The sequence below is a fragment of the Petaurus breviceps genome, unplaced genomic scaffold, assembly GCF_028583685.1.
Source record: "Petaurus breviceps papuanus isolate PSGF00001 unplaced genomic scaffold, PetGlider_PUasm1.0 227, whole genome shotgun sequence".
In the NCBI taxonomy this organism is placed as follows: Eukaryota; Metazoa; Chordata; class Mammalia; order Diprotodontia; family Petauridae; genus Petaurus; species Petaurus breviceps.
This window is the reverse complement of record NW_027185896.1, coordinates 8851181-8867834: the sequence shown is the minus strand read 5'-3', so window position 1 is coordinate 8867834 and position 16654 is coordinate 8851181. Positions and strand designations below refer to the sequence as shown.

General features: G+C 45.1%; 1 protein-coding gene across 1 annotated transcript in view; it reads right to left on the bottom strand.

Moving 5' to 3' along the window:
- The window catches only part of CACNA2D2 (calcium voltage-gated channel auxiliary subunit alpha2delta 2), a 442652-nt gene that overhangs the window by 56446 nt on the left and 369552 nt on the right, over nucleotides 1-16654 (bottom strand). Inside the window, exon 5 of the mRNA XM_069095393.1 lies at nucleotides 7629-7680. Coding sequence (XP_068951494.1) covers nucleotides 7629-7680 — 52 coding nt within the window. The remainder of the gene's footprint in view (nucleotides 1-7628; nucleotides 7681-16654) is intronic.

Here is a 16654-nt window from a genome sequence, read left to right as displayed (position 1 = left end):
AGAAGGGGAGGGAGAGAGAGAAAGAGAGAGAGAGAGAATGGGAGAGAGAGAGAATGGGAGAGAGAGAGAGGGAGAGAGAGAATGGAAGAGAGAGAGAAGGAGAGAGAGAGAGAGAGAAAATGGGAGAGAGAGAATGATGAATTGACTCCATATCTTCCAATATCTTTTATTAAAAGTCCAATCATTATAGGAATGTACTTAATAATTATCTTTCATTTGTGAAATGTGATGGGTTTACAACTTGAGAAGGAGGAAACACAATCATTGCTATTGCCAGAAGCTCCCTCCCCTTGTTTCTTCTGACCTGGCTCCACCTCATCTCCATCACTGAACGGTCAGTCCTGGAGCCTGGGTTCCCAGCCATCTGCACGCCATAATTACCTAGGCCCCCAGGAGACCCATAACACAAACGGGCTAATTTCATGTTTAATGACCTTTAATCAGGAGTGAGTGCGATGGCCCGGCTGGTGGTGGGGTGGGCACCTGGTGCTGCTGGAAGCTGCCCCAGGCCTTGCACTTTTCTTTTATGTTGTTGGGGAAAAAATCAAAATAAAAAGATCCTCCTCCTTCCCCTGGACCTGATGGGTAAATTCTTCCCTGTTCCCCTCCTCCCACTTTCTCTTCTCTTAGGTATGGAAGAGCACATTAAGGAGTGGGGTGAAAGTGGGGCCTGGTCAGGGATTCACACTGGGGGCTTGGCTCTATCTGTGGGTTGGATGAAAAGGTGCCCCCTCCCCTAGGAGGGGCAGGAGAGAAGCTGCTTTGGGACAGTTGCTAGAGATCCTCTTTGTGTCCCTATCATTATTGCCAAAGGAAAACAAGAAAGGCTACCCCCTCTTTGGGACCCCCCGAAAGCCCCCCCAGCACTTCACACTTAACTTCACACTCACTTCACACACCATAATGTACCCCCATAATGTACATGTGTGTATGTACAAACACATACCCAAACAGAACTCTCACATACGTGTGTGCCCTCATACACATATCCATGCAGCTGCACAGAGGGCCTGGAAGGGGCTGGGACCAGTGATTTCACTAGTTTTCACAGGGAACCCTCAGATGAGGAGACGGGTCTACCAATGTAGGTCCACCCCTTTCTCTGCAATTTATGAAGAGTGACCTGGAGCATAGAGAGGATAAGTGATTTGCTCTGGGTCACTTTGGCACACATTTGCATCTCTAGTCCCCTTTCCTCCCCTCCCCTTTCTGGCCCCATCCCTCCTTTCTGAGGGATGTCAGCTTTCATTTTCCACAGCTATCACTCAGCACCTTCCTTCCCCTTTAATCTCTGAGTAGCTTTGGGATACAGGGTTTCTTCATAGGCCCCTCCTTCCCTCTCCTTCAGGTCTTGCCTCCCACACTTTATGACCTGGGGTTTCCTCTGGTTCCTTTTAAATTCCAGGAAACTATAGAGCACCAGCCCTGGAGTAAGGAGGACCTGAGTTCAAATCCAGCCTCAGACACTTGACACTAACTAGCTGTGTAACCTCAGGCAAGTCACTTAAACCCAACTGCCTTGCCTCCTCCAAAAAATTAAAAAATTCCGGGAAACTGAGATTGAGGCAGGCCAAAACTATCTCTCTCCCACCATGCCCTGTCCGCCAATTCCTTCTCCCACTCAGCCCCTATGCCCTTAGCCAATATTTACTATCCTAATTCTTTTTCCTTCTGCTACTCACCTTGTGTGCATTTCCTGCTCAGTCAACAAACCTGCTGATTCCCAATGAACTGAGGGAAGCCAGGGCAGGATGGGGAAAATTCCCATTAACTGACATCTGACCAGTCCCAGGTACACTTTTGTGCCATGCCCTGGTAGTAGAGCAGCTGGGGCCAGAGCCCGCCTGGTTCTGGGCCAGGTCAGTTTGTGGTGGTGGTTGGGCAGTAAACTTCGATCAGAGGTTGTTGAGAGTGCAAGGCCATTCCTTTCCTGGGAGTGGGATATAGGTAGTCTGGGACCACAGCCAAGGGCTGCTGTGAAAGTCCTTGTCAGAGCTTGTATAGCAGAGAGAGCCTTGATCTGGGAATCTAAGGATCTGAATTCTAGTTCTGACAGCTCCTCACCCTAAAGGTGTGACCTGGGACCATTCCCTTCACCCTGCTTGGCCTCAGTCTCTTTATTAGTAAAATGATGGAGGTAGACTAGACAATTTCTAAGATCTTCCTAGCTTTAACATTGCATTAAAGTGTGCGTTTCTAACAAACACTGGGGAAGAAATGGGAGCCCAGGGGTTGTCTGAACAGGTTTCTTGGACCCTGAGTGTGAGTGGGTAGTGGGAGGGTACAGGAGCCTTTCCCAAAGTCCTCCTGGCTCTGTGCATACATGAACTATATGGAGTGACTGCTTGGGTCCAAAATGAAACTGATTTCTCTGATCCCTAATTCCCTGTCTCCCTACTCTGGATGCTTCCATTCTATTTTTCAGGGAAGGGGTGGAGACATTTGACCCTAGACCCAAGACATGGTTTGGGGCAGGTGTAGTAGATGTCCTTTATCTGTGTCTGGCCCATCTGGGGACTTGTTCTGTCCTGATTCATAATTAATATGCCTGATGGGTTCCAAGTCACTTAGATGAGGGCTGTGGTCTTCTCCTTTGACCTCCCACAGGACATCTCATCCACATGCCACCTTTCCAGTTCCCCAGCCACTCAGGAGAAGCCAGTCCCAGACTCAGCCCTGACACTCACTATGTATGTTTAGGCCAGTACTTTTCTCTGAGACTTACTCTTTGTATCTGTCAAATGAGAGGGTTAGAGATGGTCCCTAAGCCCCTTTCTGGCCCTAATTTTTCTGACCATAAGATCTCATGTATACTCTGGCTTTCCAGTTTGATCATTCTGCCCTGCCCTATACTTCATAGCTTCCCAGATACCACTTCCTTCTCTGAATCCACCCTGGATTGAAAGCTTCTCCTAGGGTTTTGCCCCAGGATCCAGGGTCCTTTCATGGTGCTAATTTTATAAACCTCACTGATATCTTCTAAACCCTAGCTCCTGGCATCAAGTCCCAGGACCCTCAATTTACATTCAGAGAGCAACCACATTGATTCCTAGTTCCCTGTCTTTCTTCTCTGGTTGCTCCCTCTGTCTCTTAGTGACCAGATCTGTGTGTGTGGGCATGAACTAGGGCAAGATGGGACTATCTCCATTCGTTGTCCATTCATTTGCATATCATAATCGTGACAATAGGCATTCTTCATGTAGTTGGTTTTTCTTGTGTGGATAGTTAGGGTGAACTCCTTGGAGTGAGAGTAGATCTCATTTAGGAGGATCTATAATGTTTCATGGCTTAATATAATCAGCTGTATGCAAACAGGAGCATCTGGAGGGCCTTACCAGCTATGGTAAATCCCTCTTCAATATTGACTCTACATTGGATAGCCTCCATGGCAGTGCCAAGCATATGGTCTCCTTGTTTTATGCTCTGATTGGTGGTAATAATTAGAGATGCTTAGAACAAAGTGATCTCTATGGGTTACATCACTCAAGGAATCTTCTATGATTTAGACCTAGGCACAGGAAGCACTTTGATTGTGGAGAGTCTTTAAAGTGGTGGCAGTTTGCTTTACTGAATCAAATGCTTTTAAAAAATAGTCAACAAGCAGTAAGCACAGTAGGGTCTTGTATTTTCAGGGTATAGCTGTAATTATATAATATGATGCATAATTTGCTTGCAAAAGTCTGCCCATTCTCTTGATATAATTTAAAAAAGTCAAGGATGACCTCAAGGTATATGTATATTATTCTCATTAAGATTTTATTAAAAAAATTGGGAAAGTAGGCATATGGTTCAGTAGTTAATGATATTCTCTTATTGTTTTTTTTTCCAATGGGTTCCACTCACATTCTTACTTAATCATTGGCTATAACCATCCTCCCCCAAACATATAAGTAAAAATAATGTTTCCATCACCTCAAAACATCCCTAACACCCAGTTTACTCTTCAGGTTGACAAAGTGCTGTCTCTTTCCTCATAAGAAGGGACCTCTGAAGACAATGAATACAACCCACCATAAAGAGGAGTCCCCTCTTCAATACTCCTGTCCACTGGATGATCACTTGGTCATCTAGCCTCTGCTGGGAAATCTTTGGTTACTTGTATAGGGGCTACATTCTAACCTTCTATAATTCAGTTTTATATTATTTTCAGGCCCAAATTCTCTCCTCTCCACCTCTCCCTATCTCAATTGAGAAAGCAAGAACAACAAAACATGTATACTCAAGCAAAAAAAAATCCCCCATTGGCCATGTTAAAAAAAATGCTTCAGTCTGCACTCCAAGTTCATCATCTCTCTGTCCAGAGGTGGGTAGTGTGTTTCATAAGTCCTCTGAAATTTTGGTTGGGCATTGTGTTGATCAGAGTTTCTAAGTCTTTCAAACTTATGTGTCTTTATTTTATTATTATGGTATAAATTGTTCTCCTGATTCTGGATTCTGTTCATTTCACTTTGAACCAGTTTACACACAAGTTTATATGGAGCGCCACCCTTCATTATTTCTTACAGCACATTACTATTCCATCACATTTATATACCACAACTTGCTTAGCCATTTCCCAATTAATGGGCATCTCCTTGGTTCTCATTCTTTGTCACCACAAAAACCTGCTATAAATTTTTGTACTATGGGTCTTTTTCCTCTTTCTTTGATCTATTCAGGTATAGACTTAGTTGTGGTATCATTGGATCAAAGGGTATACACATTTTAATAGCTTTTCAGGCGTAGTTCCAAATTGCTTTCCAAAATGACTGAACTAGTTTACAGCTCTTTGAACAGTGCATTAATGTACCTGCCTGCCTTCCCATGACTCCTCCAGCATTTGCCATTTCCCTTAAAAAAAAAATCAACTTTGCTAATCCGATGCATTTGATTGTTTTACTTTGTATTTCTCTAATTACTAGTGAATTAGAACACTTTTTTCACATGGCTATGGATAGTTTGGGTTTTTTGCTCTGAAAACCACCTATTCATATTCTTTGACCATTTATCAATTGAGGAATTTAGTCTAGCTTTCTCATTTCAAAGATGAGGGAATTGAGGCCCACAGGGTTAAGTGAATTTGCTCGAGATCACACAGGTAGTAAGTGGTAGGCCTGAACTCAGCTTTACTGATGGTCAGTTCAGTACTCTTTCTACTGTACCACCAAGATTTACCTTCCTAGGGTATGAGCTCTAGGAGGGTAGGGACAAAGTCTTATGGAAGTTTTTTGTCTTTGCCAGTGCTAACTGCAGATTTTGCCTATAGCCTAGTGTCATGGACCTCAAGCTGGGAGGGAACTTAGAGCTCTCTTATTTTAGAAAGAAAATAGTCTCAAAGAAAGCTAAGTGACTCACTCAGAGTCACAGATAAGGCCCCCTGACTTCTCATTCAGGTCTCTTTCCATTAGACCACTCTACCTTTTTCCAGTTCTAATCATAGGCCACTCATTCACTGTGCAATATTATTCAAGTCCCTTGCCTATTTGGGCCCCAAATTTCTTCAGTTGGGTCAGATGATATCAAAACTCCTTTTCAGCTCTGACACTTATGAGTCTATGCCTCTAAGCCTATTGCTTTCCCCTGCTCTAGGTCCTGTAGCTGTTTGCTTTGAGAAATCACTATTTGCTCAGCTGTAACTATACCTCTTCCCCAGGGCTGCTGGGGCTGGGATCGAGACCAATTGTTAGCTTTCTGACCTTGGAGGAGGGGTGGCCTTCAATTGACTGCATGAAGGATATAGGTAGTTGCCCCTATGCTAGGCATTTCTCCTTTCTCTGAAATCTTTGACTGGGGTTAAGAGGAACCCATCCAAAGGAAGCTAGGCTAAGGGAATAATTGTCTAAGTATTCCTTTTTTTTTTTTTTTTTTACTGGTGTTCAAATTAGGGAGTTACTGGCCTGAACCTGGCCTTGTTCTGCTTCTGGAGGACATAAAGGTTAGGTCTAGGGGCTGGGACATGGGCTGAGATTGTGCTGGGACCAGTTTGGGACTATGGACAGAAATTGGGGTCAGAGTTAGGGCTGGGTTAGTGCTTGGTTAAGGTTGTTGGATTAGTCAGGGTCTTGGTTAGAGTTAGAGTTAGGGTGAAAGTAAGGGAGTTCTTGTGTAGACCTGGGGTCAGGGCTAGGGCTGAGGTCCAGCTTTGGGCTTGAGCTTTGATCAGAGCTGAAAGCAGGGTTAGGCTTATGTTAGGGCTTGATATCAGCTTTAAGGCTAGGATGGGACAAGGCTGGTCTTAGACTGTACTCTAATTGAGTCTAGGCAGGAGTTAATGTTGGGGCTAATAACAAGCTTCAGGTTGGGGTTGCACAAGACTGGAGCCAGGTTCAAGTTTGGGTTGGGGCTTGGTTCCTAGTTGGCCTTGGGACTTGTTTTAGGCTTGGGTTAGTTTTATGACTGGAGTTAGGGCCAGGCTCAGGGCAGAACTGGGACTAGGCTGTACAGCCAGTAGGCATTCTTATCCTGGCTGGGATCGGAGAGCATAATGAAAGCTGACATTACATCAAACACAATCAGGAGTCTCGGTTGATGAAGATCATTCCTGAACACACAAACCCATTAAACTAAGGGGAAAAATATCAATTCTACACACTCTCTGGCAAAAAGAAAATGTGATTTGTTATCTAAAAGGGGGTTATAAACACGGCTCCGATGCACTTTCCCTCTGTAATGAAAACAGGGCTGAAAATGGTGAGATGACTGCAAATTAGTGTATTTGATTTTATTTTCTAACTTTTTAGGTAAACCTTTTATAAGGACAAGGGCAAGGACACAAAACCTGTGGACTCTGAGCAGCCTCCAGGTTGGTTACCACCAATTCTGCCATCCCTTAGCCTGATAGCTCCATTTTTTGCCTTGTCTAGGACTCAGAGCTTTTTCTAGAATCATGATTCTAGTGTAGAACCCAGCACCCAACCTAGAACCAGAGCTATAAACCAGAGCTCATCTCAGAGGACAGATCCCACAGCTTAGCAGACAAGATTTCGAAGGGCATATGTATTATATTTAAACTCTGTACAAATACTTTAACAGTAGTGACTGGCATATACTTAATGAGCTAATCACAAAAATTATAAATTTAATTCAATCCAAATTTATTGAGGGTCTAGAGTGAAAGCAAATGAAATTTAGGTGAGGCTCTAAACACAAAATAATAAGTCCTTGCCCTCAAGGAGCTTAGTTTCTATGAATTCTTATCTATTCATGAAAATAAATCCAGTTAAGATTAACTGCTTACTTCCTTAATTCTTTTCTTTTTGAAAACCCACCCTTTCAGATTTGGCAGCAGGAATTCCAGCAAAGGCAATAGCTTTAGGATGACTGTTAGCCATGGTGCTGAATTTCTCTGGTGTATGCAGGATATCCATTCTACCTTGACTGTGGGACCAAGCAGTTATACTGGTCTGCTCCTAAACTGTAGGCATTCCAGAAGACTTGATTTTCAAGGATATCTTTGAAAGATTTTGCCTATTGAAAATTTGCCTATTTTGCCGGTCTCTCTGATCCTGGGAGGGTGTGTTTTGTCCTTCTTGTGACAAGATCCTTGTGACTTTGTGTTTCCATGGGGAGCTGAAGAAGGAACTGGGCTTCCACACTTTGTGACATCAAACTCCCGTCTCCACCGGGAAGAACAAGTGTTGAGTAGTTACCTGCTTGGGGTAGGGCCAGGCTGTCAGTCATGCCAAAGCTCTCATAAAATATCTGCAGCCAGATGAGACAGTGACAATCTCTTTATAGCAGCACCCTGCCTCCTCTCCCTTCGGCCCTAGGGGAAAGGACTTTGGAGAGAGGGATCATAGAAGCTGCTTGAGGGACTGAGGGAGAGGCAGAGCTCAAGGAAAGAGAGTGGGGGTGAGGCAGAGACACAGAGAGACTGTGAAACCAAGAGACAGCAAGGACCAGATGGACACAGAGACAGAGACACACGAGAGAGAAAAACATAAAAAAACCAGACATAAAAAGACAGCATCATAAAGGCAGAGAGAGAGACAGACATATATATAGACACACACAGAGAAACAGAAATGGGGAATTGAATGTGTAGCAAATGGAACTCCTATTAGGAATTCCTGTTAATGGAGTTGATGGAACGTGGGGGTGAAATGGGGCCGTCTGCCAGCAGAGTCTGCTGGTCTGGCCCCCCTATGGACACACACATGGTGCTCATCTGTTACTCTTCATGGCAATTTTGCTAAGCCAATGCAGCAGATAGAAACTCCTTCTCCTAATACATACCTGTGACATGCCCCACCATCATGTACATAAATACATGCACACATAAATAATAAAATACACACATGTGCAAAAAAACCCCACAAGATGGATAGAAGTTCATGAACACATGCAAATACACACAAAAACATCTGTCCATGCTCACATGTATGTGGAGGCCTGGAAGACACAGAAAAGACAAGGGAAGGTAGGGCCAGGGACCACAGAATTGCAGAAAGAGCTGAAGGTTTTCTGTTTCAGGGATGAAAATTTTTAGTTTGGGTGGACTGTTGCATGTGTACATGTATACATGTATGCATGTATGCATGTTCATTGGGGGAGAAGATCTCTGAGAAAAGCAACAGTTATAAACATTTCATGAACCAGAAAATAGCTTATAAAAAGTAATATTTCAAGGACCTTCTATGCAGTGCTGCCAGGTGCTGGGGTTGGGGGTTAACACACAAACACATACACACACTCTCTCTCTCCTTCTCTCTCTGTCTCTCTCTCCTTCTCTCTCTGTCTCTGTCTCTGTCTCTCTCCCATGTCTGTTAGTCTCTTGGCTTACCTTCTACGATCTCTGGCAGAAACAGTGATGGGGGCACCTTCACTTGTGGCTTTGGGCCAGATCTTCTCTGACCTGAGTGTCTAGTTTTCTCTCAAATCCTCCTGCTACTCTGTTTTATTGTAAGGTCAAAGTGCTCAACCCCTGTGGTTCATGTGGCTGGGTGATTACCTTGTCCCAACTTCCCAAGAGGTGAGCAGATCCATCCCCCTGTTCCTAGGCATAGCTGTTATTTCAGGCTTTCCCAGTATATTTAGACTCTCTGGACACTCAAGGTTTCAACAGTTACTGTTGCATGCCCATTCCTACAGTTTGCAACTCCTCTCCTGGATAAGACAGTAGAGGAGAAAAAAAAATATTTTTTTGTGGTCAGTCTTCTGTGAAGGGGAAAGGTCTGGTTAAGAAAGGACTTTGGGGACAGCTAGGTGGTGCAGTGAATAGAGCACCGGCTCTGGAGTCAGGAGGACCTGAGTTCAAATATGGCTTCAGATGCTTGACACACTTGCTAGCTGTGTGACCTTGGGCAAGTCACTTAACCCCAAATGCCTTGCATTCCTCCCCTTCCCCCCCAAAAAAGAAAGGACCTTTGTTAGTCAGGAATTAAAGGAGGGGTGGGGAAAGATAAGGCCTAGAGTCCCACCTGTTCTACCTTTCCAGGGATAATTCTTGAGTAACTGCTTCATATCTGTGTTATCTGTGGCTAATGTTTGATCCCAGGTCAGTTCCTCAGGCCTCTCAACACCCTTCTGGGTCTTTCCCATTTCCTCCATTGTCAGTTAGAGTGAACACATTTTACTGAGTCTGAGCCAGGCTAAATGGGAAAGCTGTAATCTGTCACTGAACACACACATACACACACACATACCCCTAAAAATATAATTTATCCCAAAGCCTTTGACAAATTTTTTATAGTTTTAAAATTATCTGTATTACTGTGACTCACCATTATGAATAAGAGAATTTAGGGTTGGAAGGGACCTTAGTGATTGGTTATTTGGGCCAATCCAAATTTATTGTACTCAGACTCAGATAGAGGAGAAGGGACTTGGTTAAGATCACACAGTTTATAAATGACACACCTTGGATTCAAACTTAGCTTTTCTGACACCAGATATAGGGATCTTTCCACCACACCAGAGAGGGTCTCCTTCCTTTTAAAATGTATAAAATGGAAGTAAAATACTTGCTTGAATCAAAGACCACTAACCTTCCAGAAATTCATCTTCCTAATATAAACTCAATTCTCTCCTTTTTTTGGATGGGTAGGATGGTACCAGAATGGGTCATTCACCCCGAACCAATCAATTTCCATCCCTGGAAGGTCAGGTCCAGTGTCCAGGCACTTGGGCCCTGGTTGTTCCTTTCCAGGAAAGGGCCCCCAGTGTAACTCCAGGTTCCCCTTGCCAGAGTCTCTTTCTCCTGTCAGCTCTTTGGGTCTCCACCTCATGCGCATCCTTGGGGGAAGGGGAAGAGATGCAGGAAGATGTGCACAGGGATTTAATGGAAACCTGACTCTCTGCTTGCCAGTCTCATCCATCCTTTCCTGCAGAGGAGACTTGAAAGGAATAGTTCTTTTGCTTTCTTCATTTCGAAATTAATATTTTAGCCTAGAGCTGATAAGCCAAGATTGAAAATTAGTGGATGGCCATGTAGGGGGAAGGATGGGGGAGGGGTCTCATCCCTTGTTGGATGACAACTAGACTGTAGAGGGAAAAGCTCCAGGTGGAAATTGAGGTCTGGACAGTCAGACGCTTTTTAAGCATAGCATATTATAGGCACCCCTCCAGCCCCATTTATTCTGGGAGGCTATCAACAGTGATAAAGATTCCTAAAAGGTCTAATGGGAGCCTCAGAACTGTCTCTGAAGAGAAGCTATGAAGTATCAGTCAAGGCTTTAGAGACATCATGGCCCTAGGCCCCCTTGTACTCAACCTTCCTTCCATTCTCCGATCACTGAGGAGGTAAAGATTTTCCTTGCCTTGGTTTCCCTCATTTGCAAAAAAGGGTGGAAAGCAGGATCTGTATTGGTAAACATGTTTCTTCTTTGCACTGTCTGCTTCCCATAACTGGAATGCTCTCTCTTTCTACTTCTCTCTTGGCTAGTCCAGCTTCCTTTTAAGGATCGATTGGCTCAAATGCTGCCTTCTACATGTGAGCCTTCCTGATCCCCCAGCTCTTAATGCCTTTCCCATAAAAATTACTTTGTATTTATTTTGAATATGTTTCTAAACATGTTTTGTCCCCTAGCTACATTGTAAGCTCATTGAGGACAGGGATTGATTTACTTTTGTCTTTTATGTCTAGTGTCTCAGCTTTGTCATCTGTGAAATAGGAATAATAGTATCTCTATTACTTATTCACACAGGCTTGTCGAGTAGCTTCATCGACACTTATTAAGTGCCTGCTTTGTACCATTGATTATCTCCATTCCCTGATCACTAAGGAGGTTAGGTGAAACCTTAGTTTTCCTCATCTAGAAAATGGAGGTGGAAGTAAAGAAAGTCTGTGTTGGGGGCCAGATATGTTAAATGCTTGTTGATCGCCATTTGATGAAATGCAATGGAAAAGCATCTCCAAGAACTGAATCCTCCATCTTGTCTTAACCTAGATAGAAGGTTGGAATGTAAGGAAGGAGGAGGGACAGAGAGCTTGGAGGGGTGTTTCTCTTTCAGTGACCAGCACAGAATTCTGAATTCAGTCCCCAGTGTGTGGGTTAGGGAAGGATTGATGGGAGGAGGGCACTCTGGAATCTCTCCCACTTCCCACGACCGTGGTAACTCATAGGTCCTCTCTTAGACTGCTCCACCCAGGCACACTGCCTCTGTTTCTGAAATTGCTGTCCGAAGCTGAATGATCATTGAGTGGCCAGGGGCTGGCAGCGGGAGGAGGCAGCCAGCAAGGCCGCAATCATCCTCTGCCCTAAATTGTTATTGGTACATTCTGCACCTGTCGCCCATCTGTGGGAAGTGCTGATCTGAGGACCAGGTCCCACTAATGAGGATTATTACATTTACTCCAGAACCCAGCTGTCCTGCCAATGTTCAGCAGAGCCTGGTAGGTTAGGACAGAGCTGCAGCCATCAAGCCCCCTCTATCTCCTCTGCATAGAGATTAGGTCAAGAGACTATGTAGGGAAAAAAAGGTTTGGATTGGAAGGCAGGAGAACTGGGTTCTAATTCTGGCTCTCCCATTGACTTATTTTATAACCTTGGGCAAATTGTAGATGATCAGAACTCAAAGAGATATTAGAAACCAGTCAGTCCAATTCCTTCATTTTATCCATGGGGAACCTGAGGACAAGGGTGGGGAAGGTACTTATAGGATTTAGAGCTACCTAAAAGATCATACCCTCTTCCAGTTTTACAGATGAGGAAACTGAAGTGCAGAGAGAGAAAGGAACTTGCCAAAGATCACACAGCAGTGAGTAGCAGATAGGAACAAGAAGCTCCCAATGCTGCCATTGTGTTTCTAAAGTCAAGAAATAGAGTCTTTGGTGGTGACCACTGCCTCCTTGTACCGGGGGCTGTCACGATGTTCTTGTTTGAAACTTTCCTGCCCTGGATCTCACCCCTAAGGGCCAAACTCTGCATCTTCTCAAGTAACGACTTATTTCATGGATGCAGAGCCACTAAAATGATGTTTTTTCAATCCTAGGTACCACAGGAGCCCTCTGGAGATGATGCAGCCCCACTGGCTCTTCACTAATGGTGAGACTTTTAAGAGGACAGGGAAGGCAGCAGTAAGAGAGGCTTAGGGTTCAGAATGAGAGACTCGGTAGTTATGTGGTCCTGTGACTTGGTCAGACGCCACCTGTCGTATTGTGCTTGATTCTGGATCCCACATTTTAGGGAGAACATGGACAAAGCTTGCTGGAAGTAGCAGTAGCAGGAAGGCTGTTGCGAGGCCTGGAGGCTGTGTTATGTGAGGATAGACTGAAGGATCAAGAGATATGAAGTCTGGATCAGAAACAACTAAGGGGAGTATGACCTGTGCCTTTCTGTAGTTGAAGGGCTGTCACGTGGAAAAGGGATTAGTTTTGTTCCGCTCACTTCTGGGGCCGGCAGGACCAGGAGCAGGAGCTGGAGCAGACTCTGACTCAGTTTAAGAACAGACATTAACCCCTTGGTCTTAGCCAGGGATCAAGAAGCCTTTCAGCTCAATATAAGAGAAACATCCCAGTGACTAGAGCTCTCCATAAGAGCATGAATAGAATGCTCTGAGAGGTAGTGAGCTTCCTGTCGCTAGAGGTATTTGAGTGGAAGCTAGCAGGGAGCTTGTGGGGCATCCTGTGGTCTAGATTCCTAGTGAGGTACCAACTGAGTGAGATGCCCTGGAGGCCTGTTCCAGCTCTGAGAAGCTTGACTCTTTAAACACAAATTCTTGAAAGTCATAGCTAAAGTCATGGTGTTAAGGGGGGGGGGGGGGTGGAGAGGAGTGTATTGCTGGTTGGCTGGGACAGAATCATGCCACCCCAGCTCCTGCCACTCTGGAAGTAATAGATGCACCAGGACTGGCTGGATGCAGCCTTAACCTGGTCCCCTGCTACCCACCTGTACTCTATTCTCTCCCCCTTTCCCCCCAAGCTTTCCCAGCAGCCCATCTGCAGCAACCCAGCCTGGCTCCAATAGTTAATGGCCCACTATTTGTGCTAATGCGTTGTGTGAAGCTTTGGCAGCTGACACCATGGGTCTGGAAGCAGAGCTAGCCCTTGGCCCCAAGCTTTGGTGGCACTAAGTAAAGCCCGGGCAGGGAGGAAGAAGGCTGTGAACAAGTTGAAGGCCTCTCCCCAAAGAGGAGGAGTGGAACATCCACACAGACTGGGAACCTAGGCCAGCAGGCAGCCAGAGACCTCTGGGCAAGCCAGACGGGAGATCAGCAGATGGTTGTGGCTGAAATCTGGAACCCTGGCCATGCCCATTTGCCCCCTACCAACCCTGCCATAGTCAATCCTGCTTTCACTTGCTCCATGCATCTCCAGGGAAACATGATGATGATACACAGGCCAGATCTCATCCTGCCCCCAGCAACATTCCCATGAAAGGGCTACTTATGGTACACTCACTCTCACTCACTCACTCTCATCCCCACCCAGCCCAGACAGAGACACCCACAGACATAACACAGATTAGAAAAAACCATACACAGACATGGAAGACACACAAAGGCATGTACAAAGACATGCCCAAGAGACACCAGTGTAATCATGTGGCTATGGCCATGCACATTTAGACACAGATAAATGTGCGCACAGACATGATTCACCATGGAATCTCAGAATGGAATCAAGAGAAGGAAGGGCCTCTCAGACTGGAAGAGAACATTGACGTCACCTAGTCCAGACCCTTCATAATACAAATGAAGACTGAGGCTCAGAGGGGTTAAATACCGGGCTTAAGGTCACAGAATTACCATATACCAAAGATGGGATGTGAACTGCAATTGGATGTAAAATAACAGGAGTAGCAACTTCAAGTGCTGTCACAGGCATGAGATCTGGATTGCATCCTGAGGCTTGGTTTGGGGTTAAGAAGAAGGCTGGCTGGGAGAGGCTGATCTGGGACCGAGTTGGGTGAGCATGCTGGGTTGGGGCATGGTGGAAAAAAAGAGAAAATCAGGAAGAATAACGTATTGGCAGGAGCTACAGAAATGCTCCACCTGACATTATGAGCAGAAATGATTTTGTACTGAGGTCACTATTCTTCCTTGTTTGGGTGGGATCTGGAGGAGCTCATCAGAGTAGGAGAGTGCATGCCAGGCAGGGATGGTGGGGAGGGGTCCCTCAGTGCAGGGCTTGGCATTCAGTCTCTACCTCACTGATACTGGCCCCCAGACCTAGGGTCCAGGATTCCTCCCACCCCGGAGCCACCTGTGCATCCCAGACTTTCAGCCTTCAGACTTTCCTTCACCTTCATCTCCCTACCTGGAGGGCTCCTCTTTGCCTCTTTAAACCTTACCCATCCTTCACGGTCCAGCTAAAATGCCACCTCCTTTGGGGAGTCTTTTGTGACTTTTTTTCAGCCCGCAGGGATCTCTTCCTTCTCTGACCTCCCACAGCCCTGAATAAATCGCATTTCTCATGCTTGCCCTGCTATTGTGTGTGTGTGTGTGTGTGTGTGTGCGTGCGTGTGCATGCATGCTCGGGCATGCGTGCTTGCATGTGTAAGCTTTGGTTCCCTAAACAGATGGCTCCCTGGAGATTTTTGAGGAATAAATGAATGAATCTATGTGTTATGCCTACTCTAAAACAGTTCAGTCAATCAATCAGCAAACTTTTCCACCTGTGAAGAACATCAAGAAAGCCAGGTTGGCTACACAGCATGGGAAAGGGAGTAATAGATAATAAAGGTTGGAGGGGTGGTCAAGATGGTGGAGTAGATAATAAAAGTTGAAAAGGGTAAGGAGGCCAGAGTGTGAAAGGCTTTAAAAACTAGTCAGAGGAATTATTATATTTGGTACTAAAAGCAATAGGGAGCCACGGACGTTTGTTGAGTAGGGGAATGACATGGACAGATTGCATTTCAGGAAAATCACATTGTCATCTGGGTGGAAGATGAATCAGAAAGGAGAGAGGCTTGAGGCAGGGAGACCAATTTGGAAGCCACGATTCAGGTGGGAGATGATCAGGGTCTGAACTAGGTTTGTGGCCATGTGAGCAAATAGAAGGGGACAAATGTAGAAAATATTGTGTAGGCACAGATTTGGCAACAGATTGGATATGTGGAGTGGAGGGTGAAGAATCCAGAATGATTCTGAGGTCATGAACCTAGGTGACCGGAAAGATGGTGGGGACCTTGAAAGAAATAGGGAAATCTGGAAGGGAAGTAGGTTTTTGGGGAAAGAAGAGTTCTGTTGGGACATATTAAATGTGAGATGCCGATGGGACACCACTCAGTTTGAAATATCCCAACTCAAGCTCCAACCTTCTCTCTTCCAGGAAGCCTTCCCTGATTGGCCCACTTGATTGGTCTTTACTGGAGGGAAAGGATGCTGTCTTCATTGATACTATCTCTTTCCCTGAGTCTCTGCTGCTGAGACCTTGAGGACAGGATCCTCTAGGCGTCCTGTGTCATGAAGCCCCTCCAGCTTTGATGCTCTGTGGTCTTTATTCTAAAATCTTTCCTGTATCTGACCTTTCCTGTATCTGACCTTCTATCTAAAGTCCCTCCCAGTTTTGACATTTCATGTTTTAAGGTCCCTTTCATGCATCATTATAATGTTTTATAATCCCATGTTTCATTTTGTTTTCTTTCCTTTGAATACAAGCAGAACCTATTTTTTAAAATGAATTTTATTGATGGTTTTTGTTTCTACATCACCTTTGTTTCTAAATGTATCCCTTCCCTTGCCTCCACCCAGTGAGGGGTCCCTTGTAACTAGGAATAAAAAAATAAAAGGCAGGGGGGAAGAGCTGAGAAAGCATTCCAGCAAATGTAGATCAACCCATCAGTGAGTGTCACAGTACATGTAGTGTTCCACACCCATAGTCCCCCACCTCTGCCAAAAAGGGAGGCAGGCATATTAGGTCATCTGTGGTAAGGATTTAGAGCTTCAAGGGACCTCAGAGACCACATAATTCAACTCCATTAACAGATGAGCAAACTGAGCTCTAGGAAGGCTAAGTGATTAGTTCAACTCTACACAGGTAGTAAGCTTTAGAGGTAGGATTTGAACCCAGATTCTATGACTCTACAGTCAGAGTTCTCTTTCTCCTATACCATGCTGTTCTTCTCTGGGAATATGCTTGGACATTATAATTATACCACATTCAGTTCCTCCCTTCCTTCCTCTCTTCCTCCCTCCCTCCCTCCCTCCCTCCCTTCCTTCCTTCCTTCCTCCCTCCCTCCCTCCCTCCCTTTCTTCCTTCCTTCCTTCCTTCCTTCCTTCCTTCCTTCCTTCC